The sequence below is a fragment of the Canis aureus genome, chromosome 20, assembly GCF_053574225.1.
Source record: "Canis aureus isolate CA01 chromosome 20, VMU_Caureus_v.1.0, whole genome shotgun sequence".
In the NCBI taxonomy this organism is placed as follows: domain Eukaryota; kingdom Metazoa; phylum Chordata; class Mammalia; order Carnivora; family Canidae; genus Canis; species Canis aureus.
The window spans coordinates 37,359,612-37,385,356 of NC_135630.1; the positions used below are offsets into that span (position 1 = coordinate 37,359,612).

The following is a 25,745-nucleotide window of genomic DNA, read 5'->3' on the forward strand; positions in this document are numbered from 1 at the left end:
TAAAGATTCTATTTATTTATTCATGAGAGAGAGAGAGAGAGAGAGGCAGACACAGGCAGAAGGAGAAGCAGGCTCCATGCAGGGAGCCCAACATGGGACTCAATCCCCGGTCTCCAGGATCAGGCCCTGGGCTGAGGGCGGCGCTGAACCGCTGAGCTACCCGGCTGCCCTCTACTTTTGTTTTTAATGTCTCCTGCTATTTTATGCTATTTCTCTCTTTTATTGCTTTTTAAGAATTGACATTTTTGTTTATTTGCTTTATTTCATTTTTTCCTCTCCTAAGGATTTGGATGTTATATTTTTAGTTTTTAGTGGTCACCCTTAGCATTTTTCCAGACTTACTTAACAAAACCTTAATTAGTCCATAATTTCTTCTACCCCCGAACAAATACAAGTGTCTCAGAACATTTTAACTCACTCATTTACTCAGTCACCTTACATGTCATTGTTGTCCAGTCTTTCGGTACCCTTTAGAAGAAACTCACATATGTAGACATTATTATTATTTTATATAGACATGGCTTATTTAGATTTGCCTTCATGGTCACTATTTCTTTTACTATTCCTTCTTGTTTTTTGCCTCTCCCCTGGGATTATTTTTTCCTTCTATCCAAAGTATACTTTTTAGAAGTTCTTTAGATAAGAACTATTGGTAAACTCTCTAATTTTTGCATATCTGAAATGTCCTTTTTTTCCTTCTTTCTTAACATCAATTTTGCTAGATTTATAATTGTAAATTGATAATTATTTCCTCTCTGTACTTTCAAGATATGAGATCACTATTTTCTGATTTCCATTGATTAAGTTTATTATTATAATTTCACAATTGTAAATAATCTGTCATTTTTCTCCAGCTGCTTTTTGAGCTTCCTAATGTTTCTAGGTGTGGTTTCTGTTTTCAGATATGCTTTCCTGCTCAGAGGTACGCACTGTGCTTTCTGCTTTTTAGAGTCTAGTCTTTTATTACTTTTAAAAAATCCTCACCCTTTATCTCTTTAACATTTGCCTTTCTACCATTTTTTTCTTTCTGGAGCTCTGCTTATTTGTACGTTAGACTTTTTCATTTTAACCTCTATCTCTTTTAGCATTCCTTTTATATTTTCTGTCCATTTGTCTTTTATCTCTCTCTCTCTCTCTCTTTTTTGCATCCTGGGTAATTTCTTCAGCTCCATTTTAAAATTCACTAATTTTCTCCAATTGGCCATTAAATCCATCAAATTAGGTTTGTTTCCAATGATATTTCATTTCTGAATTTTCTATTTTTTGTCATACCTGGTTGATAATGTTGAGTATCATTGTATTTCTCCTAAAACCAATTACTGTAAGATTATCACTTGTAATAATTACTATTATTAGTGTTATAGATATTATTTCTACTTTATATTTCAATTAAGACCTTATATTGATTTTAAAAAGCATAGGTAGGTTATATTTCTGAATTTAATTTTAGGTTAGTAGAAAGGGTTTTCAAATAATATGTTAGAATAAGTTGATGCCGGTCTGGTGGGATTGAGAGTTTCTGCTCTACTGCTGCCGGCTTCCTCTTTTGACAAAGACCAGGGCAGTGACCCAGTAGAAGCAAGCTTCTGTGCTTCCAGGGGCCCACGTCATTGCTTTTGGAAAAGATTCAGCTTGTCAAATAGCCAAGTGACAAATCTTCTCTTAAACTTGTATGAGTTATTTTGGTTGTTCCTTAGTTCTTGCGTGAACCACCTTAATAATGGACATTCTTTCATCATTTCTTTTAAAGCTTAACTCTCTCAGCATTATGTGTGGGAGGACACAGAGTAAAAAAACAAAACTCCAAGCATGAGATTTTTTTGTTGCTGTTGAAAATTATTTGAAGTGAAGTTGTTTTCTGACCATGGTTCTTTCTTTGGAAAACTCTTCTCATGGGCTCAAGGCCACCTTTTGGTTATTGTTCCCAAGAAATGGTTTTTAGGTATTAGACTACTTTGTGCACATGGATTTCTTTTTTCTCTTTTTCCCCCTATAGAGTAAGACAGTTTTGCTTTAGTAGAAAAGCTTGACTGCATAATAGGTTGGTGTTCTGCCTTTCAGAGAACAGGGGCTGCAGCCACATCTGCAGCATGCAGTGGCATATCTCTCCAGCATGGCCAGGGAACCCATGTCCTGGGGAAGGTTAATAGAGCAGCAATGCAGCACAGCAGGGACAAAGGAAGATATCTAAGCCCTTGTTACTCAGAGTGTCTGAGGATCAAACACCATCCATGTTACTTGGGAGTTTATTAGAAATGCACAGGGTCAGCCTCATCCTAGATCAGGACTTAAGAGCCTGTGTGTGAACAAGATCCATATGTGACTCCTGTGTACATTCTAGTATGAGAAGCAGGTGCTCTCACCTACATTTTGAGCTGTAGCCTTCTGACCACAGCAGACACTGCTCCCTCCAGGAAGCCTTTCCCCAACTCTACTGGCTTTGGGTGCTCCTTTCACACCACAAACAAGTCCCCCCCAACACACACATACATACCACCACCACCACATCATCACCTGGATCTTGTCTGTCCTTCCCTGCCTATTGCTGTGGGTCTGCGTGCCTACCCTTCCTAGGAGGTAAGCTCTAGCCCAGATCATCCTGTGCTCACCTTGTACATTGCCTGATGATGAGCAAAGGTCAATCAGAAGGCTCATTGAGCCAATGAATGAATGAATGAGTGGGCAGGTAGGTGATCAGCAGGACAGAAATAAAAGCCTGAAATTCACAGGTTAGGTGTTTATTTTTGCTGCTTCTTTGACAAGCTCTACGAGGTAAACACAAAATACACAAACTGTTTCAATGGCATTGATTTTGAACATCAACCTCAGACCATGGCATTTAGGGTTTCTGGAGCATGTTGGTTCAGGCACTTTTGTACCCAGAGGCACATAGAATTTACCAGGCTGAAAGGGAGTGACTTGCTTTCATGGGGATGCTGTTGCCAGCTGCCCGGTGAGGTAGGGAAGAGCAGCAAACACCAGATCAAGGCCAAGCACACAGTCCACCCTGCTTTTCATGAGTTGATTGTCCAGCTGGTGGGTGGCCAGGTCCTCTGCTGCACCAGTTCCCTCCCCTGGGAGCACCTGCAGCAGGAGGTGGGGAGGAGGGGAGGGAGCATAATGGATTTTGCTGTATGTCAGCATCTTTGGTATAAGGAAATTCCCTGGGCCCAGGGAGGGCTGGAGAAGGAAGGCAGCCAATACTGACTGGGACTGGGGTTGAAGACCTGGTGGATCTCAGTTGCCCCTGTTCTCCATGCTTCCAATCAGCAGGAAATTGACGGGCCCTCATTTCATTAAGCAAATGCCAGGATCTGTGCTTTGCCCACCTCCTTTTTCAGCCAGCTTCTCCGAGGATCTCAGTGGCCGCTCCATCAGGTCCCATTTGGAAGAAAAGATTCTGCTGCTCAGCCTTGAAGCAGCAGATGGAAAACATCTGCAGGAAGCAAAGTTTTGCCTGCGTTGCCTTCCCTCCATCACTCACTGGCCTAATGAGATATTCTTACACTTGGCTTTCTTTTTCTCCCCCCCTCCTTACTAAAGGACGCTAATGTGCTCTACAGACATGAGCTCATGAAGCCTCCCTGGGGGGAAGCAGGGGCATCCTTGTAGCACAGTCTTGTCAGCCTTTGCTGGCTCAACCCTCTATTCCTAAGATCCCCTCTGGCCCAGAAGACCTAAGACATAACAAGTGTGACCAGTGCTCCCCATTCAGAGCAGAGTACAGTGTCAGCCTCACTTGTGTCTTCCACTGGGACTTCACCCCCAGTGGGTAAAGCACCCAAAGGTGCTTTTTCTGTGAACATGACAGATCATCCTGGTTCTAGAGCTGGCAGGGGGGCTCAGCCAAAAATAGCTGTTTCTCCACAGGGGAAATAAAAGCGGTTTCAGTCTGAACAAGCAAGGGATGGCATGGGATTTGAGGACACATGTCCTATGGCCCTGACTGTGGTCCAGCCTCTTGTGCTTTAGGGTAGCAGCACTTCAAGTTTGTAGCTTTGGTAGAAAAGACCCTCCCAACTATTTTGAAGTATGACCACCTGGGGTTGGTGATTCTTGTTGGGGCCTGTTGCCCACGTTCTCCCTGTCTCCCTGGAGCAGTGGGGGAGCTTGGTGCCAGTACAGTTTTCTGGCAGTTTCTCTGCCCGGGAGGAGCAGAGGACATTGGACGAGGTCCCCAGTGTTTTTGCACAGGACCAGTTAGGTGGAGACCATCAGTCCCTCAGTGCCCTGGGTAGGGCCTGGGGAAGGCACCCCTGGGATGCTAAGCGCCAGTCTGCCTTGTTTTCCCCTCCCCCTCAAACTGACTTTCAAAGGGCCTGCTCTGGGCCTTTGTAAGAGATATCCAAACTAATGATCTGAAAGGTGAGAAGGCACAGTGGTTTAAAGAACGGTCATCACCAACTTAAAGGAAGGAAAGAAATTACACTTGTTCTCAAGATGGTTCATTAGTGGCTCCTGTGCGGAGGTGACTTCACACTCCCACAAGAGATCAATGTGCCGCCGTTGTGGTGACTTCTGGCTTTCAGGGGAAAAAAAAAAATCTCCCCGGCTCAGAGAGGGTTGGGGAGATCAGCCTGGCCCACACCCCCTACCCCCTTCTACCTAGCAAAGCACCCATCTACAGGCAGCAGGCTCACTCCCCAAGGGCCCTGGCTCCCGCCTGACCTCCTGCTAGGCTGGAGGTGAATGAGGGAGGAGACCCACCCCCTCTGCCCTGCTCACTAGCCACTCTTTCGTCCTGTGCACTGAATCCAGCTCCAGGCAGAGCTCTCATCTGCCCCCCTTAAAGCCCCGGCTCTGCGAAAGCTTTGGGAAAGCAGCAAAAAGGGTGTGAGGACACAAATGGATCAAATCCACCAAGAGACAAGCCTCTCACTGCCTTTTCTGTGCAGAGAGTATATGTCAGTCTTGGCAGATATCCCACTAGCATGAGCTCCTGTTCTCCTAACATCTGGCACTGGCTTTTAAATCTACAAGTTGAGATCTCAGGGACTCAGCTTTTTTAACTAAGTAAGTATAAATGCAAATCCTGTTATAGATATGAAATATATGTGAACGTATATAGCGCACACGCATGTGTGCCATTCGGAATATCACTGCATACATTGGTGTCCTGGGAGTTCAGACCAGAGACCTAGCAGTTTGTGCACAATTTCACCGTACCAGGCGATCCAGAGAAGCGGCCCTGACAGGCCCAGGGCACTATCCTGCCTGTGTCTGCTTTCTGGGGCCAGAGGCAGGCAGCTCACACGTGGCTCGTCTTCTGGGCCAGGGCATGGTCCATTGGCAGGGTAAACTTGATGGCACCATCCTTCTCCCAGCCCCTCCGGATCTTGGAGAGCCTGTGGCGGAAACAGGGCAGCAGGAACAGGCCTTTGGCAAGGATCACGACACAGGGCACCAGCAACGTGAGCGTGAAGGTAGGCGGCAGATAGAACTTGTAATGGCTGTCTTCGAAGGCGCGGGTCCAGCCGTAGGTGAGTGTATGCAGGGTGCTCAGCACCAGGGCTACGAAGCCCAGCGTGGACTGTGAAAGAAAGGAGAGATGGAGTTATGGCCAGTGGTGGTGGGGGTGGTTGGTGACACACAGGGATCCCACCTGTGGCTCATCTGCTTGCCTGGCCCAGGGGGAGGAAGGAGGGCTGTTTTGATAGTCAAGAGTCTGGGTGCCAATCCCAGTCCTGTCACTCCCTCTCTGCAGGATCTTCATCATACCTAAACTCTTGGAGCCTCAGTTTCCCCTACAGAAAAGATGAGAATAATGTCTCTACCCTGCAGGTGTGTAAGGGCTGACTGCATCATGAGGACTTGACAAAGTAATGCTGCCCCCATCCCCGCCCCACTGCATTATTCGTGCCTCTGGTGGCTGCCGGAGGACTTCAGATGCAATGAAGTTCAAAGTTTAAAAACATTTTACTGGTTCTGTGTATATTTTAATGTATATTTGAGTAAGGAGTGTCTGCCAGCATACCAAAGCCCTAATTTTGCTAATAATATTTGGCCTAAGATGAGGCCAGATAAAAAAGTGGTTTTAAGCTGACTTACACATAAACACAAAGTAACAAGTGTACTTGGCATGTGGATTTGGCACCGGTAGTGAGGGTGGCTCCAAGGGCATGTGGGCTGAGTGACCTGACACTATCTGTGAAGCCCGAGGCTTGAGAGCATCACACAGATGCTCTTGGTGGGTGCTGGCCCTTCCCCTCCCACCTACACCCTGACTCATGAACACCTCAGCTGAAAACCCCACCAGGTTACTCTCTTACCTGGAAGGGAATGGGTACTATGTGGAGATCGGGACAGTCACAAACCCAAACAGAAGCAGTTTAGGCCATTTTACAGGGAAGGGGAGCATCCCAGCCCTCGAGCCATGGGTGGCTCTTATGCACCACCTCCAGCCAAGAGCAGCTCTTCGTCATCCCAAGGGCTATACAATCCTGACTTTCTCTGGGAGCTGTGGCATGTAAATAGCTGGGAAGTGCTGATCTGTAGCTCTAGCCTCGGAATCTTTGGCAGGTCAGGTTTCTTGTGGACATCAAATGAGGCATTCTAGGGTCCACTTGTGGGGGCTAGAGTCTTGAATGACACTGTGGCCCTGGGCAAGCCACTAAATCAGCCTCAGTGAGAAGTCAGTGGTCCCCAAAGTTAAAGCTGGGAGATGTGAGGGAAGTGCTGTATGGCTGGGCATTCTGCGGCCCCTAGACGAGGTAGGGATGATGGAGAGCACAGGGTACCAAGGAGCAGAGCTGTGTGGCAGGCATGGAGGAGAGGCACTGGGCAGTTCTGATTGCATTCCATAAGCACTGAGGAACCATTGAGATTTTGGGCAGGAGAGCCCTGTGTTTCTTACATAAGGAATGAAAATAGCAGTGACTCATCAAGCCATGAACACATATGCATTTTCTCTAAGGAGACACTGTAAGGGTTCAATGGAAATGTGGCAGTATGAGGGTACCTCGGGGTACTCTCTATAGGGTGGTTTTGAGCTTTCCACAGAGAAGCCACAATTGGGCCTCCTGGATTTCCTTCCAGCCCCATTTGTCAGCATCGATCCAGGGGCTGGGTTGAGAGACACTGTCTTGCTTGTACTCCCCTCAGGCATGGTTCTAAGTGGGTCTGATTCTGCTACCAGGCCTTATTCTAGTTCCTCCCTAGTGTGGGGGACACCTTGCTTATACCCACTCTAGTACAGACACCAAGACAGTGAACCTCAGTATGTGGAGGAACATTGTTTGGAAGAATTGCTTGCAATACTTTTATGAAAAAACAAAGCATTTTCTAATGGCTATATTCTATATGTTCCTAAACAGGTTGCCAAGTATAGCATTTTTGAACCCTAAAAAATACTAGTTGCCAAAAGATCCCCAGTGTCTATCATTCCTGGCCACCACTGTTTTCTTCTTGGCTTTTAGTAACTTCAAAGATGTTTTTATCTCATCTTTAACAACCTCCTGGGTCAACACAGCCTGGTGGGAAAAGCCACGGTTGGTTCTGTGCTACTACCCACAGGTATGCCATATTAAAATGATCAGCCCCCAAATGGAAGGCTCCCTGACTGCGAGTCACAACCAGATCTGTGTCACTTGCAGATGTATCTATCAAGAACTCCAAACCTCCTGGCAACTTCTGAACCACCCCAAATTTTTCTAAGTTCTGATCTATTGATATTGAAGACGGATTAAAAAGGTCTGAGCACTGAGAAAATATTTGGGGTTAATATCCAGACTATAGAGAGGACTCCCAAACTCAGCAACAGAAAACCAAACACCTCAATTCAAACATAGGCAAAGCACTTAAATAGAACTATCTCCAAAAGAAGACCTACGGATGGCTAATAAACACATGAAGAGAAGCTCCACATCACTCGTCATCGGGGAAATGCAGATCCAAACCATAATGAGATGTCCCCTCACACCCATTAGGATGGCTAGCTGTCAAAAAAACCCAGAAAACAAGTGTTGAAAGGATGTGGAGAAATCGGAAACCTTGCACACTGGGTGGGCACAGCTGCTGGGGAAGATGGGTTGGGGGGGAGGTTCCTCAATAAATAAAAATACAATTACCACGCACTCCAGCCCACCCGCTTCTGATATACACCCAAAAGAATGGAAAGCAGGGTCCCGAAGAGATACATGTATACCCCGTATTCTCAGTGGCATTATTCACAGGAGCCAAAGCATGGAGGCAACCCAAGTGTCCACCGGCAGAAGAATGGATAAGCAAAATGGGATATTCCTAAACAGTAGACTATTACTCAGCTTTATAAAGGAAGGCAGTTCTGACATATGGTGTGACACAGATGGACCTTGAGAACATTATGCACATGAAATCAGCCAGGCACAAAAAGACAAATACTGTATGATCGCGTTTCTATGAGGCAGTCAGGTCACAGACACGGAAAGTGGAATGGTGGTTGTCAGGGGCTGGGGGAGGGGACGGTGGGGGGTTAGTGATTACTGGGGACAGGGTGTCAGTGTTGCAAGATAAAAAGAGCTCTGGAGATGGAAGGTGGGGACAGTTGCACAACAGTATGGATGTGCTTAATATCACTGAGTCATACACTTAATGGTTAAGAGAGTAAATTTTGTGTTATTTTACTACAATAAAAAAAAATTGAGGGAGGAAGAAAAGGTCCCCAGCACCAACCATCAGGAATCAATCTTTGAACAAGCTGGACAACTATGCTGATACTCCCCAACTGGCTGCCTGGCCTCAAATCCTTGCTTCCCCTTCCTCACGTGGATATACTCGGCTTTGCTCAGATGGCTGGGAAGTGCGTTTTACCCCTAAGTCTGAGACTGTGGTTTGCAAACCTGGCTACATGGTAAAATCATGGGGAGCTTAGGAAAAATATGAAATGCCCTAGCCTGGGCCAGAAATGCAGATGAGGTTGGCTTGGGGTGGGGCTCGGGTATCATGAGCTTTTAGAAATTCAGTGACGATGCTAATATGCAGTGAGGACTAAGAACAAAAATTTAGGAGACTCTCATCACCCAAGTCTGAAGTTGAGGTCACGGTGAGAAGCCCGCATGTGCCGCTCTGCCCAGGCTATTTGATTAGGATGGACCTGATCTTATATGTGCCTTCCACAAAGATCCACTGAGGCCTCAAAGGGCCCACAACCTGCATGGTGGGGCTTCCCCAGATGCTGCAGCAATGAGAACCCACCCAGGCCTAGAGATCCAGCCCTGGTGGCCCCCAGGAGGCCTCAGCATTTCCCTCAGGGACATGCCCTGGAGCTCCAGTGTTTGACTCACGTGGCCCACCATCCCCAGCCCCTAATTTGGAGTGCTGGATTGTGGTAGGAATGTGGACGAGCCCTGGGAGGGCACAGAGATGCTGCTCCCATTCCTGCATCCCCATCCTTTTGCCATCCCAAATTCCATGATGACAGATGGCAGGAAGCCCCAGTCCCAGGTTAATGGTTTACAGAGAGGGCTGACAGCCAAACATCAGCCAGTAATGAAGGGCCTTTGGACTTTCCAGTGCCAATGGGACACCTGGATGATTCCAGGGAGTTTGATTTCCTCAAGCTCTTTCTCCTTGGGAACGTTTTGAAAATCCCATCCCCACCCCAACACACACCCACACTCCCCAAACGAAGGCCATTTATATTGTACATAAGCTTGTTAGCAAAAAAGAAACAGCCAGGTTGTCTGTGGCTCTTGCTCCTGCTCAATTACTGTGGCGTAGAGGGGCCGTGGACAATCGCTCATGAAGCTGCCATCAGAGCCGGTCTGTGTCTTATTTCAGGCAGGTGGCCGGAGCGGCCAAGGTCACGGGAAGTCCCTCTAACTCTGAGGCAGAACCGAGTTGCTAGAGCAGAACCCTAATTTCTCTGTCCAGGTGAGCGGCCCCGACCTGGCTATTCTGCAACCTAACAATGTTTAACTGGCTTACTTTGAGCAGTTAGCACAGCCAAGGCCAAACCAAAGCCGTAATCACAAAACCCAGAATTTAAACCTTTGCAAACCACCTTAGGAACAAAAGGATAAAGATAAACACAAGTCACCACTATAGAGTCAACACACTGTTTTGATGGCTTTCAGCTCCAGAAATCATCACAGACCCAGGAGTCAGGCCAAGCCCCTGGAGAACTGCAGCTCTCCCCGGCCAGCTGCTGAGCCCTGGTGACCTGTCGTGGTTGTGTGTGGCAGCGGGAGGAAGTGGGGCCTGGGTAGCTCCTTGCTGGCAGTGCTAACCTCAAAAAATCATCCAGCTACTATCAGGTGCATGTATGGTGCGTCTGACATGCCCTCGGCTCACACCTCCCTGAGGACCACAGGACATAAATGGGGACACTGGTGCTCCAGCAGGCTAGGAAAACTATCTCATGGGGCGGCGGCGGTCTTGGGACTGAAACCCAGATCTGCTCACTCCACACCCTGTGTCAGCCACCCCAACGGTTACCACACACACAACAAAAACAGACTTCTCGGGCATCTGAGTCCACAGGTCGGGGGTGGGTCTGGGTATCTGTGTTTCTCCAAAAGAGCTCTGTGACTTCAAACTTCGTGATGGTGGCTCGCAGGAAGAAACATGCTTTTCATTACTGCCCAGGACATACCACATATGTAAATATAACTACCGAATCAATATAACTGCAAAAACTATCCTTAGGACATGCAAAGCACTCTGAATTTTTGTAACATCCTATCCTACTTCATTTTTTTAAAAGCTGGTTATGATCCACCAAATTGATTTCACGACCCACCAGTGGGTATCGGCTATAGTTTGGAAACACCACCCTGGATCATTCTGATCCCCAAAGTTGGAGTCTCCCAGTGTCTTGTGAGCTCAGAAATGGGTGATTGGTATCTTAGGAGTAATGGAAATGTGGCCACATATGCTAAGAATAATGCAAAATGCTTTTTACTTTCTTCCACCTGTCGTCTCTCACCTCTGTAGGCATTACCTCCATCTTACAAGAGTGTAAAGTGAGGTTCAGGGGGCGTTCGTCACCTGCCCATGATTCCAGAGCTGGGACAGGAGGAGGCAGAGCTGGACCTGGGCTCTGGGCGCTGACAGTTCCTTCTCCCTTTTAGCACCCTTGGGAGATAGAGCATTTGTTTTCGTGGACAGAATGTGGGCGTTTGACTTCTGTAAGTAAAACCCTGCCTTTCTACCCATCCCCTGGCCTTGCAACCCCCCTGCTCTTGCAGTGGGAGAGGGACTTCCATATTTACATTTCAGCTCTTCAATATGTAAAGTCAAGCGTGGCTCCTGAGGTTCCAGTCAGCCTTCGCTAACAAAATCAAATCCTCTGGCTTTCTCCGGCAGCCAGAGCCAGGGCTTGTAATCTACAGCTGCTTAACGGAGCAGCTTTCTGGTTAGGGGAGCGGCCTGCAGTCTGTTTTAATTGTGGATAAACCATGCACCCCAGGATACTCCAAGCAGGAAGAGGAAAATCCGAGATTTGGGTGTGCGACACATGGGGATTAATGGCAGATAAATAAAATTCTGTTTTTCCCCCTCTGCTGCTGGCGTGTGTCAGCCCTGAGCACTCCCCCCGAGACGGTCCGAGATGAGCAGAGCCACTGAGATTCAGAAACAAGACATATTTAAAAAACAAAATAGCAAAAAACAAAAAACCCCAAATAACTACAACTGTGTTTTGTTCTAGGGTATGTAAGCATCCCCAATCAGGGACAATTAATTTGGATTACATAAGAGCACTGCGGCGCCTCGGCGTCCCCCTGTGAATCCCGTACTGTGTCCTCACCACACAGGGAGGATATGTGACAGATTTTTGTTGATACTGGGGGTGGAAATGAGAGCTGTTCCCTGCCCTGATACAGTATCAATGCAGAAACCAGTATTAGTCAGCACCTATCCATGGAGGGGATGAGTTAATCCACCAACATTTGGGGGCTGACCGCGTACTCTGTATGGAGAACGGTGGGAAATGCCAAAGCAATGTAAAAAAATGTGCCTGTCTCAGATGTCCTTGTGACTGAAATGTGGCTATGCCTGTTTTGTTCCCTATCCCATCGGAGGCCTAACATGATGCCGGGCATGCCTTAAGTGTGCAAAAAACACGTACTGAATGAATGAATACATGTGTGAAGACCCTGTGCCTGGGGCACCTGGGTGGCTCAGTTGATGAAGCATCTGACTCTTGATTTTGGCTCATGTCATAATCTTAGGGTCATGAGATAGAGCTCCAAGCTGAGCATGGAGCCTGCTTGAGATTCTCTCTCTCCCTCTGCCCTCTGCCCCTCCCCATCCCCTCTAAAATAAATAAATAAATCTTTACAAAAAAAACCCCTGAAAAACAAAAAATCCTGGGCCATTAACAGCATTTCCTAAACTGTATTTGGTGGAATGTTATCTGCAAGACAAAAAACAAACCCAACAAAGTGGGGAGAGGTAGGGTGTTAATGCTCAAGTAGGTCTGGGTAACAGGTTGGTTGTAGACATTACTAGAATTTTTTAAAAGATTTTATTTATTTATCCATGAGAGACACAGAGAGAGAGAGAGGCAGAGACACAGGCAGAGGGAGAAGCAGGCTCCATGCAGGGAGCCCGATGTGGGACTCAATCCCAGGATCGCACCCTGGGCCGAAGGCAGGCACCAAACCACTGAGCCACCCGGCTGCCCCATTACTAGAATTTTGATGTGCCAGAGGGCATTGTGAATCTCTTAGGGAAGGCAAATCTTTTCTCAGATTTATTCAACTACGGACCTCCTTTTCTCTGAATATCTCATAGGCATGGTGTCCTTTGGGACATGCCATGTCTTATCCCCTATAAACTGGTGATCCTAATGCTTACCTCCTCTTCGCCCCATAAGAACCAACAGGTTAAAGGGGACACAACAGAGCCAGTTGAGGTGAGGTTGCTGAGTGGTCGGCGAGGCTCCCTCACCAGCTCGCTGGCTCTCAGCTAGACCAGTGAGATATGCAGTGACTGCACATCATGGAATTTTGTCTGAGAAGCACAAGAACCATAGACACTGAGAATGTTTAGTCCAGGGTTCAGTGTTCCATCGTCTAATTTTTTTCCCCATATCTACATCTGGCTTCCCTAGACATCATGAGGTCGAGCTTATCCCACAGCCTCTTCATCAGGTGTGGCCGAGCTCTCAAGGCTCCAGAAGGCCCTAGCGTCTGACCGAGCCATCCTGCTGCAAAGATTACGTAAGCCAAGGTGGTTGATGGAGGGGAAGGTGCTGTACATGAGAGTCAGGGCCAACACTGAGCTAGCGGAGTCTTACCAGCAGAGGTAGAAGAAGTACTTTACCTGAACGAAGCTGAATTCCCTCCAGTTAAGTGAGTTTGCAATGGACGGCAGTGATGTGACAGCCAGCAGGGACAGCGTGCCAAGGGCCAGCACGCCCAGCGACAGGTAGATCTCCATCCGCCAGACTTCCTCCTCGATCCACAGGTGACTCTTGTTGGCCAAGACCTGAAGTGGATGGAAGAAAATCCATGGGCACAGTGGCCGAGGTTGGGGCCCTGGGGTATCAGTGAGAGGAGATATTCGGCCTGGAGAAATACCGCAATGGTGAACATTCCCACCACGTTTGACATGCACCTAGTCCTGCTTTAAGTCTCTAAGTGCTTTTTAGACATCAGCTCACCTTTTTTTTTTTTTTTTTAAAGATTTTATTTATTCACGAGAGACACAGAAAGAGAGAGAGGCAGAGACACAGGCAGAGGGAGAAGCAGGCTCCATGCAGGGAGCCCGAGGTGGGACCTGATCCCGGGTCTCCAGGATCACACCCTGGGCTGAAGGTGGCGCTAAACCGCGCCACCGGGGCTGCCCGGCATCAGCTCATCTAATCCTCACAACAACCCTGTGAGGTAGGGTGCACTATTATCCCCATTTCACAGATGAGGGAAATGAGGCATGAGGATCAAGTAACTTTCCTAAGGTCACACGCAAGGTAGTAGATGGCAGGGCTGGGATTGGGACCCAGGCAGTCTGGGTCTCAGCTTTCTCAAATCCTTCTGGGGCCAGTCAACCAGCACAGTCCCCTGAGCTAACAGTAAGGAGTCAGAGAGGACGGGGTGCCCCCCTCATTTGTCCTCGCTCTATCTCTCTTTCAAATAAATGGATAAAATCTTAAAAAAAAAAAAAGGAGTAAGAGAAGTCAATAAGACATACAGACCCTTCAAATATGACCATATCACATGGTTTTCTGGTCCCCAAATCCCCAAAAGGAGGGAAGAGGTCTCCTAGCTCGGAATCCCTTCAACCAGATGGGCTCATGCCTCTGTGACCAGGCTCCCTATGTGCCTGTCTTATCCTGGACACTTTGCCTTCCTGGTCCTCCAAGCTGCCCCAACCATAGGCTTCCATTCAGGACACAAAAAGACACACATAGACACTAAACCCCTCAACATTTGCTGACCCAAAGCCACCAGCTCCCATCTTCCCATGCAGTTCCCTATTTCTGCCTGAGGAATATAGTTTTGGCTCAGCCATTGCCAGGCAACAGAGATTGACAGCCATCACCAAGTTGTGAGCACTTAAGAAGCACCTGCTGCGTGCGGTGCCCCAGGCTGCAGGGAGCAAGGGCACCTGCCCTCACAGAGCTCTGGGATAACCCAATGAGCTCGAGGCACACACCATCAGGGAGCCCCTGTGAGCCCAGAGATCTTGGCCCCCGCCTCCCCACTCCGTGCCCTCTCGGCTCCCACTCCCTGCCCATACTCCTTTGTATGGTGCACACACGAGGAAACTTTTATTAAGGTCCTTCCATTGGAACCATCACTGCCAACTGGACTAGGTAGCAGAGTTCCTGGAAGTTAGTGTCCGCTGAAGAAACACCATGGTACTTTCATTCTAGCAGCAGATCAAGGAACAGTATTTTCTATTAGGAAATGTGACTCTGCTTTAGCAGGCAGGTCTTTGCAAAACAGAATGACTCATACAAGTTTTTGAGAAACTATTTCATCAGGGAAAAAAAGGGGGGTGGGGGCCCCTGGGTGGCTCAGTGGTTGAGTGTCTGCCTTTGGCTCAGAGCGTGATCCCGGGGTCCTGGCACCAAGTACCAAATCAGGCTCCCCGCACAGAAGCAGGGAGCCTGCTTCTCCCTCTATGTCTCTGCCTCTCTCTGTCTCTCATGAATAAATAAATAAAATCTTAAAAAAAAAATAACCCAGGCCCAGTTACCAGCTCCACTATTAAAAATGAATCTAGTGGGCTGAGCAAAATTGTTGAAAAGCTGATGAGACAAAGTTTAAAGAAACTGAGAAAATGCCATCCACTGGGTGCTTTTCTTGCAATTTGAGAAACATGACCCCCCAGTTCTCTTTTAGGGCAGGTGGCTCACGTCGCTGTCCTTAAGCCACAAAAGGACCAGGAGCCTGGGGACTTGAGTTCTCATCCTGGCTGTAGGGTGTATGTGACTCTGGGCAGCTCCGGCCCTGGGCCTCTGTTTCCCCACTGCGGGCTGGAAGAGGTAACGTCTCAGGTCGCATGACTGGGCCTGTGTACCAAGCATGTGTCTGCATTAGCCGGAAGGCTGTGACCAACACAGCCCTGCAGAGGGTGGAGGGGTCTTCTGCGTAATGTGGCTCCAAGTCTTACTCACACCTTCGCCGTGTTGACAACTGCCACTAAGTAAGTCATCTCACTGCAAATTGTTTGTTCTTCAGATAGACTTCATTAGTCATTCCTCTCCGTGTTTCGGTAAGACCAGGCAGTTAATGTCACAAGTCAGAGTCTGGATGATTACACACACATACCATACTTCCTTGCAAAATGTCTTGTTTTTTTCCTCCAATATTTCCACTCTGCAATGACTCTGGGAAGCGGCGGGGTGAGGTGGGCAGGGGAGCAATGGGTGGCGCGGACCCAGGTGAGGATCTGCAGCCCGGCCGCCTGCAGTAGCCCGTGGGATTCTTAACCCACTGACCGGACCACTGTGCTGTACTCAGGGCTCCCCAGGGACCTGCGTCACACACGGCTACCTGGAATGTCGATGCGACAGCTCTTCACTCCCCTGGTAATTCTCCCAAGTTCACAGCTAACCCAGGTGGCCACCAAGAGAACCAGGCTAGCGCTCGCCAACAGGAGCCAGAATAGTGGCATTCACACGTAGGAATTCCGTTCCCTGGGGTTGGCCGGCTACATGGTGAAGAACCCAGGGGCCGGAGGACCAGTGAGGCTGTATCATTGGCCCCTGTCCTTGTCCCAAGAGTGTTCAGAGGGTGGGGCTGACACCCAGATGAGGGGCAGCCTTGCCTAGTAGAGACTGGCTTCAGGCTCAGGGCGGGGCTCCTGCTGATGCTGCCACTAGGGGGCAGTCAGGAGACCCTGGGCAGTCCCTTCTCTGGCTAAGAGCGCCACCTCCCCTCTCTGGCTGTGTTACCCCAGGGGGAAAAAGGATGTTTGTGAAACAAGTCGCATGTGACTGGCACACAGTAGGTGATTAGCACAATAAATGGTTGGCGCTGTTGCTTTTAATGGCAGCTAGGAAGCTGGACTAGTTCTTGCCCTAAGCTCTACATGTACTCCTCCTAGGAGATGCCTGCCACTGGCTTCATGTTGGCCAACTTAACAGCCGCTCCATGGACACGCACTGGGAATCTGTGTCCGGAACCATGGACCTCAAGGGGTGGAAGGACCAGTCACGGAACTGAGTGGGGGCAGAAGACAGGCCCGTCCAGGAGTGATTACAACGTGATGCCCAATAAACGTCACAGAAGCATGGACAAAATACAACAGATTACAGAGGTGGGTATGGGCAATGGGCGAGATAGGCAGGAGAGCTTAGAGGCAGGGGCTTTTTTAGTTTTTGTTTTTTAGGATTTTATTTATTTGACAGAGTGCACACACAAGCAGAGGAAGGGGCAGAGGGAAAGGAAGAAGGAGATTCCCCATGCAGAGCAGGGAGCCCAAAGCAGGCTTGATCCCAGGACACTGGGATCATGACCTGAGCTGAAGGCAGACGCTTAGCTGACTGAGCCACCCAGGTGACCCACAGAGATAGGGTTTTAAAAGAGAAATACAGGGACCCCTGGGTGCTTCTGCGGTTGAACGTCTGCCTTCGGCTCAGGGTGTGATCCTGGGGTCCCGGGATCGAGTCCCACATTGGGCTCTCTGCATGGAGCCTGCTTCTCCCTTTGCCTCTCTCTGTGTGTCTCTCATGAATAAATAAATAAAATCTGTAAAAATAAATAAAAGAGAAATACAAGTATGTTAGACAGGGTGTCCCAGGGTGGGGAGTCCAGGCCAGGAGGAATGAGCTGTGGCCACTCAGAGGACAACATGGGACTCGAGCGTCACAGGAGCAGTGGGGAGAGAGTGCAGCTGCTCCGGGAAGGGTCTGCCATTACCCTGAGGACAGTGGGGGATCACTGGGCGCTCTTCAGCAGGGACAGGGTAAGATGCAAATTTTAGACTCTCCAACAGCCTGGGCGAGGGTTGAGGCAAGGGGAAGAAGAAAACAGGGTGTGGGTTAAACATTTTCTTTGATTTCGATCTTTGATTTTGATCTTGGGATGCATTTCTGGGCAGCCAGACAAGCAAATCAGAAAGCGCTGTACAAATAGTAGTTATTGTAGGTGATACTACTGGCAATACACACGGTCTCAGAGACTCCCTCTGTGGCTGGGATGCAGCTCTGTCCAAATCTGTGGACTCGGGATTGAGGGGAACTGTGCTGTCCCTTCTCCCTAAGGCCCAGCAGGCCAGCTAGGGTGGTGGGCACCTGCCTGCCTGCCTGGAGGCCACAGGAGGACGGCCAGAGGGCAGGCTGGAAAAGTCATCAGGCAGGAGCCTGATGTTACAGCGCTGAATGAGGAACGCCTCTGCCACCCAGTCTTGGGGCCTGAGGGCGTGGCTGACCCCCAGACTATCCAGCATCTACTCCAACACCTGCAGGTGTAGGAGACACCACTGTAGGGTTGGCCTGGCCTGCCCTGCCCCGTGTTAGCCTCCCTCACCCCCTCCCACCTCTCTCTAACCACTCTTCCCCAACAGACTTCTTCAGCCCTGGCTCTACCCTCCAGAACTCTACAGGACAAGTTAAAGCCCCTTTTGCATGAGAAGCCTTCACTGTCTCCAAGTGATCCTGTCCTATGGGAGTGATGGTTGCCTGGCAACCTCCATGGGGTGGGCGTGGGGGAGCCTGCAGCCCCAAAGGGCTTAGGAACTTGGCAAAATTACCTTGCACCAGCCCCTCCTCGCTCTAGTATTTTGCATCGTGGCGAAACTGGGTTAACATAATATCAAGCAGAGCCTTGGCATTGGCTGGAGAATTCAGAGGATGGCGATCAGAGGGTGGATGAGGGAAGGAAGGGTGCAGGGGCTTGCCTTGTGCTCTGGGGAGGGGAGGAGGCATTACCTTCTTCTCCACCCACTGTGTAAAACACCTGCCACCCAGATCTGCCACCTTCTGGGCAGCAAACATTGTGCCAGTCCCTGAGGAGCCACGCAGAGCCTCCTGCTGAGCAGGCTGGCTCATTTTAGAAGTAGGAAAATATCATCAAAGAGCATCAGAAACATTAGCAGTGGGAGAGGCCTCCTCTGCATGAGAGCCTTCAGGGCAAACCAAGGGCTGGGACTGGTCCAAGGTCAAGGTCTTGTTCTAATCAGGAATGGTGGAGGATAAGAGTTTAGGGCTCTGGCCTTCAGGCCTCCACGCCACCCCCACTCCCACCCCAACACCAGCTATAGCAGGAGATGAGACTGTCTTATTCCATTCTGGGGCCCCAAGACTGAGAGAGCAGGTGCTCAGTGAAGGAATGACCTGGGTCCTGGGATCATGTACTCAGCTGTTACTTTGGATTCATTTTCCCTATAGAAAGCGATAAGGATAGGAGCATGGATCTGGAGTAGAATGGCGGGATCAGACTCCCAGCTCAGCCACTCACTGGCTGTGTGACTTTGGTCAAGTTACTTCACTGCTCTGTGCCTCAATTTTCTCATATTTAAAATAAGGCTGGTATAGCACGTGCCTTAGAGGAATAAGGGTGAGATGGATTCATGGGGAGTATGTGAAGCACTTAGAATGGTACCTGGCACACAGCATGTTCTTTTTAAGGGTTTGTGCCTATTATTTTTCCCTTCTTCTCATTTCCAGTGGGCGTCTTGCTCCTCCGCCTGAAGTCTGGGGTTCTTCCTTTCTCTCAGAAAAGCCTAAGCCTACAGACACAATATGCCAGGTGTCTGTGGGGAGGGAAGGACGAGGGCATTTGAGAAGCTGCCAGCAGGGAAGCAGGGGCCCTGGTTCGTGGTTCCCTAGAAGCGGCCCAGCCTTGCCTCCAGGTCCTGCTGTGGGAGGTGGCCTGGCTTCCGAGGGAATGGCTGCATGGTGGGTACACCTGCGGAGGGCCCAGCCTCCCAAGCAAGAACAGAAACTGCAGAGGTCACCTGGGCTGGAATGAGGGGCTCACTGGCACCTGGGCCAAACTCTTGGCTGACTTGTCCTGCAGGGGAAAGGACCCATGTACCTGCCTGGGGACTGGAGGTAGGATGAAGCATGTGGGGGGGAAAAGACAGGCAGCGTTGCTTATAGACCTGAGCCTGGGCATCAGGATCAGACCCTGTGAACTTTGTAAACCAGAAGGGAGCATCGGGGAGCCCTTTTCTGTGGGTACGGGTGCCTGCTGGTCTGCCTATGCTACTACCTGGCTTGGCCTGTAGGCCCTCCATTGCCCAGGAAGCCTGGTAGCAAAAGAACACCACATGGGTTTCCCAGATGAATGAATAATTAACGCCGCCCCCCAGTCCCCTGCCAAAATACCTTGCTTCTGGGGCCTTCCCCACCTCGGCTGAGGGCGACTGCTTCTGTCATCCTTGACTACCTGGCATACCCTCTGTCTATTTCAAAATTCTGTGTCCTCTGGCTTCAAAACATGCCTTCAATACTCTCTTGCCCCCTGCGGCTCCCACCTCACTCCAGGCCCCTGTGGCCTCTCGTCTTGAGTTCCTCTGGAGGAACCCATCCCAGTACGTGCCTTTGACCCCTCCTGCCTGTTATCCACGCAGCAGCCAGAGCGAGCCAGCTGAAGGGGCAGGCACAGCATCTCCCCTCCTTGAAACCCTTCACTGGCTCCCTGTTTCACTCAGAGTCTAAGGCCAAAGCCCTTCCCCTGCCTTCAGGGCCTCCCTGGCCTGGCTTCAACATCTCAGGCCTGGTCCACCACCCCTCGCTGGGGTCCTGGAGGCTCCTGGAATGTGCCTCAGAGCCTCTGCCCTTGCCGCTCCCTGGGCTGGCTGCCACAGGCCATTCTCACCTTTTCCCGCCTCTGCCCACCCATCACCCCCTCAGCCAGGCCTCCCCTGACCATATTCCAGGGGCACCTGGGTGGCTCCGTTGGTTGGGCGTCTGCCTTTGGCTTGGGTCATGATCCTGGGGTCCTGGGATCCAGCCTCACATTGGGCTCCCTGCTCAGTGGGAAGCCTGCTTCTCCCTCTGCCCCTCCCCCTGCTTGTGCTCTCTCTCTCTCTTTCATGCTGTCTCTGTCTCTCTCTCAAATTAAAAAAAAAACAAACAAAAAAAACTTAAAAAAACTCCAAAAAACAAAAAACCGTATTCCACCACAAGGAGCTGCTTGGCTTTTCTCCTTAGCCCTCGGGACCTCGCAGCTGGCTTGGTTTGTCCCCCCTACCCCCGCTCCCACCCCGGGCCGTGCCCATGTGCGTCGTATCTCCCCGTCTGGGTCACTGGTGCTCAGCATCCGGGGTGGCCGCGGGCCCGGGCGCCTGGAGAGCAGCTGGTGGGTGGCACCCACAGGCCGTACCTGTTTGATGGCGAGGTTGACCACCTCGTAGCGGCTCACGCGGCCCAGGGGCAGACAGAAGCTGTAGAGCGCGTGCAGGGCGGCGCAGAAGAAGCTGAGCAGGCCTATCTGCTTGCGGTGCTGCAGCCAGTGGTCCAGCCAGTCGGGGAAGCGGCGGTACTTGGTGCCGCGGTGCAGCTGCAGGGCGGCTGCCAGCACCCCGGGCAGGTACACCAGCGACAGCAGCACGTAGGCCACGCACGGCAGCGTCGTGTTGACCACGGACACGGGGAGCTTGTAGAACTTGCTCTTGCCATCGCGCACGTAGGGCTGCAGGACGTCCCGGACGAAGTTGTAGACATAGAAGAAGATGAAGAGCCCCAGGGCCAGGAGGGCAGGCACCTTCCAGCCTGGGAGGAGGCGCAGGGGCATGGCCTCCACCTCCCGGGCCGAGACCAGGGACCCCATGTCCATGGGCATGAAGCCCATGGCCTGTACCATCTCCGAGACGGCCCGCTTGGCTTCCGGATGGTCACTGCAGATGGGCACCTGGGGGGAGGTAGGGGGAAGCAGATGGGGTCACAGGGGTGGGCAAGGTCTCAGACAGTGGCTAGGCCAAACCCCTCACCAAGCGGTGGAGGAAGCTGAGGCCAGGGAACCCCAGAGCAGAAGGTGGCTCTGACTCCCAGGCAGGCTCTCCCCTCAGCCCGCTACAGCCTCCCAGGCCCTGGTCCAGCATGCCCGTGATGCAAAGAGAGGACCTGGGGCTCACCCGACAGGGAATGTTTTGTCCAGTTCATTGCCATAGGCAACCACAAGCAATGAGCCCACCTAGGCAGCTCCCAGGAGCCCCAAGAATAGATGCTTTGAGAATGGTGGTCTGCTCTGGGGGTCACTCAGTAATTGGGCTTTGCATATGGCCCAGAACATGCAGTGGTGGGTGCAGTTCCATCCCTCAGGCCACAAGTGTCCTCTGCGATGGTGTCCCTTGGCCCCCTATGGCCCTCAGCCAACACAGAAGCCAGCCCCAGCCTCACAGCCCGCTGCTTCCCACCATGAGCTCCACGCAGGCATATTAGTCTCCTCAGATCTCTGGACACTGTGGCCTCACCCACGCTGCTATGGTCAGTCTGGTCCACCGACACTGACGGGGCACCTACTACGTGCTAGGCTTTAAGCACACAGTCCTTCAGCCTTGCCTCAAGTCCACAGGTGGGTACATCCCCATTTCTCAGGTGAGGAGATTGAGGTCCAGGAGCATCATTTCTCACCTCTGTACCTGTGCAGGTTGTCCCCATGGCCTGGGATGTCCTCCCCGCTCCCTGTACCTGACGATATGATAAGCTGACCTGGAAGTCAGCTCTGCCACTGGGCCCTCACACACTGGTCCCTGCCTGTCCACACACGGGAGTCCTATGACACAGGCTGTGGGACTTGGTGTGAGTCAGGTGGGTAACGTCAGGGAGCCTCAGTTTCCCACTCTGTGAAATGGAACTCGGCAGTGACGTGAGACGAACCTGGCACACCGAGGGCCCGCAACAAAAGTTAGTCATTTCCACTTATTGTTTTGACGGCCGCTGGTTGCCCCCACCAACACCCCGGTACCCACCTGCCTGTTCCCATCCCTAGGGCCGGACTGCAGGGTCCAGGCGGAGATGACATTGAAGGCCTTGACCACCGTGCAGGTGGGGAAGAGTGAAGCCAGGTACTCGGCGTTGGACTCGCGGCGCCGAAGATGCTCCTGCTCCGTGGGGTTGCTCACGTCCACGAGGATCTTGCCAGCTAGCTGGTCGCTGAGACCGCACAGGGAGGAGTAATGTTCCCGGAACATGGCCACGAAGATGACATCAGGGGAGTCCACTGCCTCCGCCTGGAAGGTCACTTGTGCAGCTGAGGGGAACAGCCCAGCCGTGCGTTTGGGGTTGCGGCTCCCCACAACCACGCTAAAGCCAGAGCCCAGCAAGCGTGTGACCAGGGAGCGGGCAAAGTCCCCGCTGCCCAGGACGCCGACTTTGGGGGCCTCGCTGGGGGCCTCGGCGAGGCTCCCATCACTGTCCACCAGCCGGCGGCTGATCAGCGGCTTGTCCATCTCTCCTGACATCTGAGTGGCTGGAAAGAAAACAGGAACTTGATCATTGGAGAGCTCCCAGACTGTCCTTCATACCACCTTCCTCTTTCTTGTCCACTGTAACCACATGGTGGCCCAACATGAGTTGACCTCCATGAGTGTTGGCATGTGCCAGCACAGGGGGGCTAAGCTGAGTGAGACCTAGCGCCCCAGGAAGAGGGGGAAGGACCTCTGCCCTCCACCCTCTGTCCTTTGTCCTGAATTATGTCCTTGGGACAAATTTGCAAGAGTGCTGAGAAAGAAGTGTATGGAACCTTCATGATGAGTGCTATGTGGTGCCATACTTCTTGTCAAAGGTGTATGTCATAGATGGATGGTGGTACTGCCAGCAGTCACTCTGACCTTCTCACCATTGGGTGTTATTTGGTTACCAGGAAGGGTGATGTGTGCCTGTGCTTGGTCACCTTGTGCATTTGGGGAAGGTACTTCTGTACTCTTCCTTTAGTAGACGATGAGCAGCTTGAAGGCAAGGACTTTTTTTTTTTTTTAAAGATTTTATTTATTTATTTGAGAGAGAGAGAGAGAGAGCATGAGTGAGGACAGGGGCAGAGGAAGAGAGAGAAGCAGACTCCCAGCTGAGCAGGGAGCCCAACACGGTGCTCAATCCCAGGATCCTGGGATCATGACCTGAGCTGAAGGCAGATGTTTGACTGACCACCCAGGCACCCCACAGGGACCTCATCTTATTTGACTTTGGGTCTCACCATTTGTCACAGGGCCTAGAACACCACTGGTGTTCAATGTTTGCTTAGTGAATGAAGGAACACTGATGCCCTATTCTATGAGGGTAGGGTTGGAGTGGGACATGACAGTGAGTAGGACCCTGAGATTGGGTGGGTGCCCTGGGATCTCCTTTACTGAGCCTAACATAGGAGCAAACATGGTAGAAAACCTGGGCTTAGGCCAGGAGTTCAGAGTGAACTTGGATGGAAAAAATTCTGCTGGCCTTGTTAGTAGCTTTGAACTGAAATTTGCCATTTCCTTCAAGTATGAATGTAAGCAGAAGACCATAAAAGTACTGGTAGTCAACACAATAGTACTGGTAGTCAGTGCTGATCATATCACAAGTTTAATTGTGAAACAGTTCTTCAAATGCTATTTAAACTTATCACTCACTTAAAATTATGGTAGAGGGAACCCTGGGTGGCTCAGTGGTTTAGCGCCTGCCTTTGGTCCGGGGCACGATCCTGGAGTCCCAGGATCGAGTCCCATATCAGGCTCCCTGCATGGAGCCTTCTTCTTCCTCTGCCTGTGTCTCTGCCTCTCTCTGTGTCTCTCATGAATAAATAAATAAAATCTTTTTAAAAAATTATGGTAGATAGGATAAATATATAATAAATATATAAACCAAACATTAACAGATGTGAAGAGAGAGATGGCAACACAGTAACATAGGGGACTTCTCTGCCCAGCTCTCAACAATGGATGGATCATCCAGACAGAAGATCAGCACAAAAACACTGGACTTGAACTATACTTGAGACCAAACAAACCTAACAGACACAGAACATCCGATCCAACGGCAGCAGAATACAGGTTCTCCTTATGCATCCACAGAACATCCTCCAGGATAGATCGTATGTTAAGTCATAAAATAAGCCTTACAAATTTAAGATTGAAGTTATATAAAGTATCTTTTCTGACCATAATGGCATAGAACTAGAATACGGGAAAATTCACAGATATGTGGAAATTAAGTAATACATTTTTATTTCTTCTCAAATTTTTATTTAAATTTTAGTGAGTCATCATAAAGTGCAATATTGGTTTCAGGAGTAGAATTCAGTGATTCATCACTTACGTACAACACCCAGTGCTCATTATGACAAGTGCCCTCCTTAATACCCATCACCCATCTAGTCATCCCCCACCCACGTTTCTCCAGCAACTGTCAGTTTATTCATTATCTTTAAGAGTTGAGTCTCTTATGGTTTGTTTCCCTCTCTCTCTCTTTTTTCCCCTTCCCCACCCCCCTCCCATGTGTTCATCTGTTTGTTTCTTAAATTCTATATATGTGTGAAATAGCTTGGTATTTATCTTTCTCTGACTGACTTATTTTGCTTAGCATAATACATTCTGGCTCCTAAAACAGACACATAGTTCAATGGAACAGAATGGAAAATCCAGAAGTGGGCTCACAACTCAATGGTTAACTAATCTTTGACAAAGCAGGAAAGAATATTCAATGGAAAAAAAGACAGTCTCTTCAACAAATGGCTTTGGGGTCACTGGAAAATGCATGCAGAAAAATGAAACTGGACCATTTCCTCACACCATACACAAACATGAATTCAACATGGATGAAAGACCTAAATGTGAGATAGGAATCCATCAAAACCCTAGAGGAGAATGCACGTAGCAACCTCTCTGACCTCAGCTGGAGCAACTTCTTAGACATATCTCTAAAGGCAAGGGAAACAGAAGCAAAAATGAACTACCGGGATTTCATCAAGATAAAAGGCTTCTGCACAGCAAAGGAAATAGTCAACAAAACTAAAAGGCAGCCTACGGAATGGGAGAAGACATTTGCAAATGACATATTTGATAAAGAGTTAGTATCCAAAATCCATAAAGAACTTATTAAACTCAATACCCAAAAAAGTAACACTCTTGGACAACCATTGAGCCAAAGAAGAAATCAAAAGGGAAAACCAAAAAATAAAAAATCTTAGAAAGTAAGTGGAAATGGAAAACTCAACATACCAAAACTTATGGGATATAGGAAAAGCAGCTCTAAGAGGGATGTTTATAGCTTAATGCCTACCTTATAAAAAAGGATAAATCTCAAACAACATACCTTTACACCTCAACTAGAAACAGAACAAGTCAAAGTTCTAGCAGAAGGAAGGAAATAACATATATCAGTGTAGAAACAAATGAAATGGAGGCTAAAAAAAAATATAAAAGATCAATGAAACTAAGACCTGTGTTTTTAA

General features: G+C 49.6%; 1 protein-coding gene across 2 annotated transcripts in view; it reads right to left on the reverse strand.

Moving 5' to 3' along the window:
* Window positions 1-2,722: 2,722 nt before the first annotated feature.
* The window catches only part of STEAP3 (STEAP3 metalloreductase), a 44,594-nt gene continuing 21,571 nt past the window's right edge, over window positions 2,723-25,745 (reverse strand). For both annotated transcript variants that reach the window (XM_077861417.1, XM_077861418.1), the window contains 4 exons: window positions 22,291-22,790; window positions 20,703-21,230; window positions 13,246-13,410; window positions 2,723-5,530 (listed from right to left, as the gene is read on the reverse strand). In XM_077861417.1, coding sequence (XP_077717543.1) covers window positions 5,249-5,530; window positions 13,246-13,410; window positions 20,703-21,230; window positions 22,291-22,782 — 1,467 coding nt within the window. In that variant the 5' untranslated portion in view covers window positions 22,783-22,790 and the 3' untranslated portion in view covers window positions 2,723-5,248. The remainder of the gene's footprint in view (window positions 5,531-13,245; window positions 13,411-20,702; window positions 21,231-22,290; window positions 22,791-25,745) is intronic.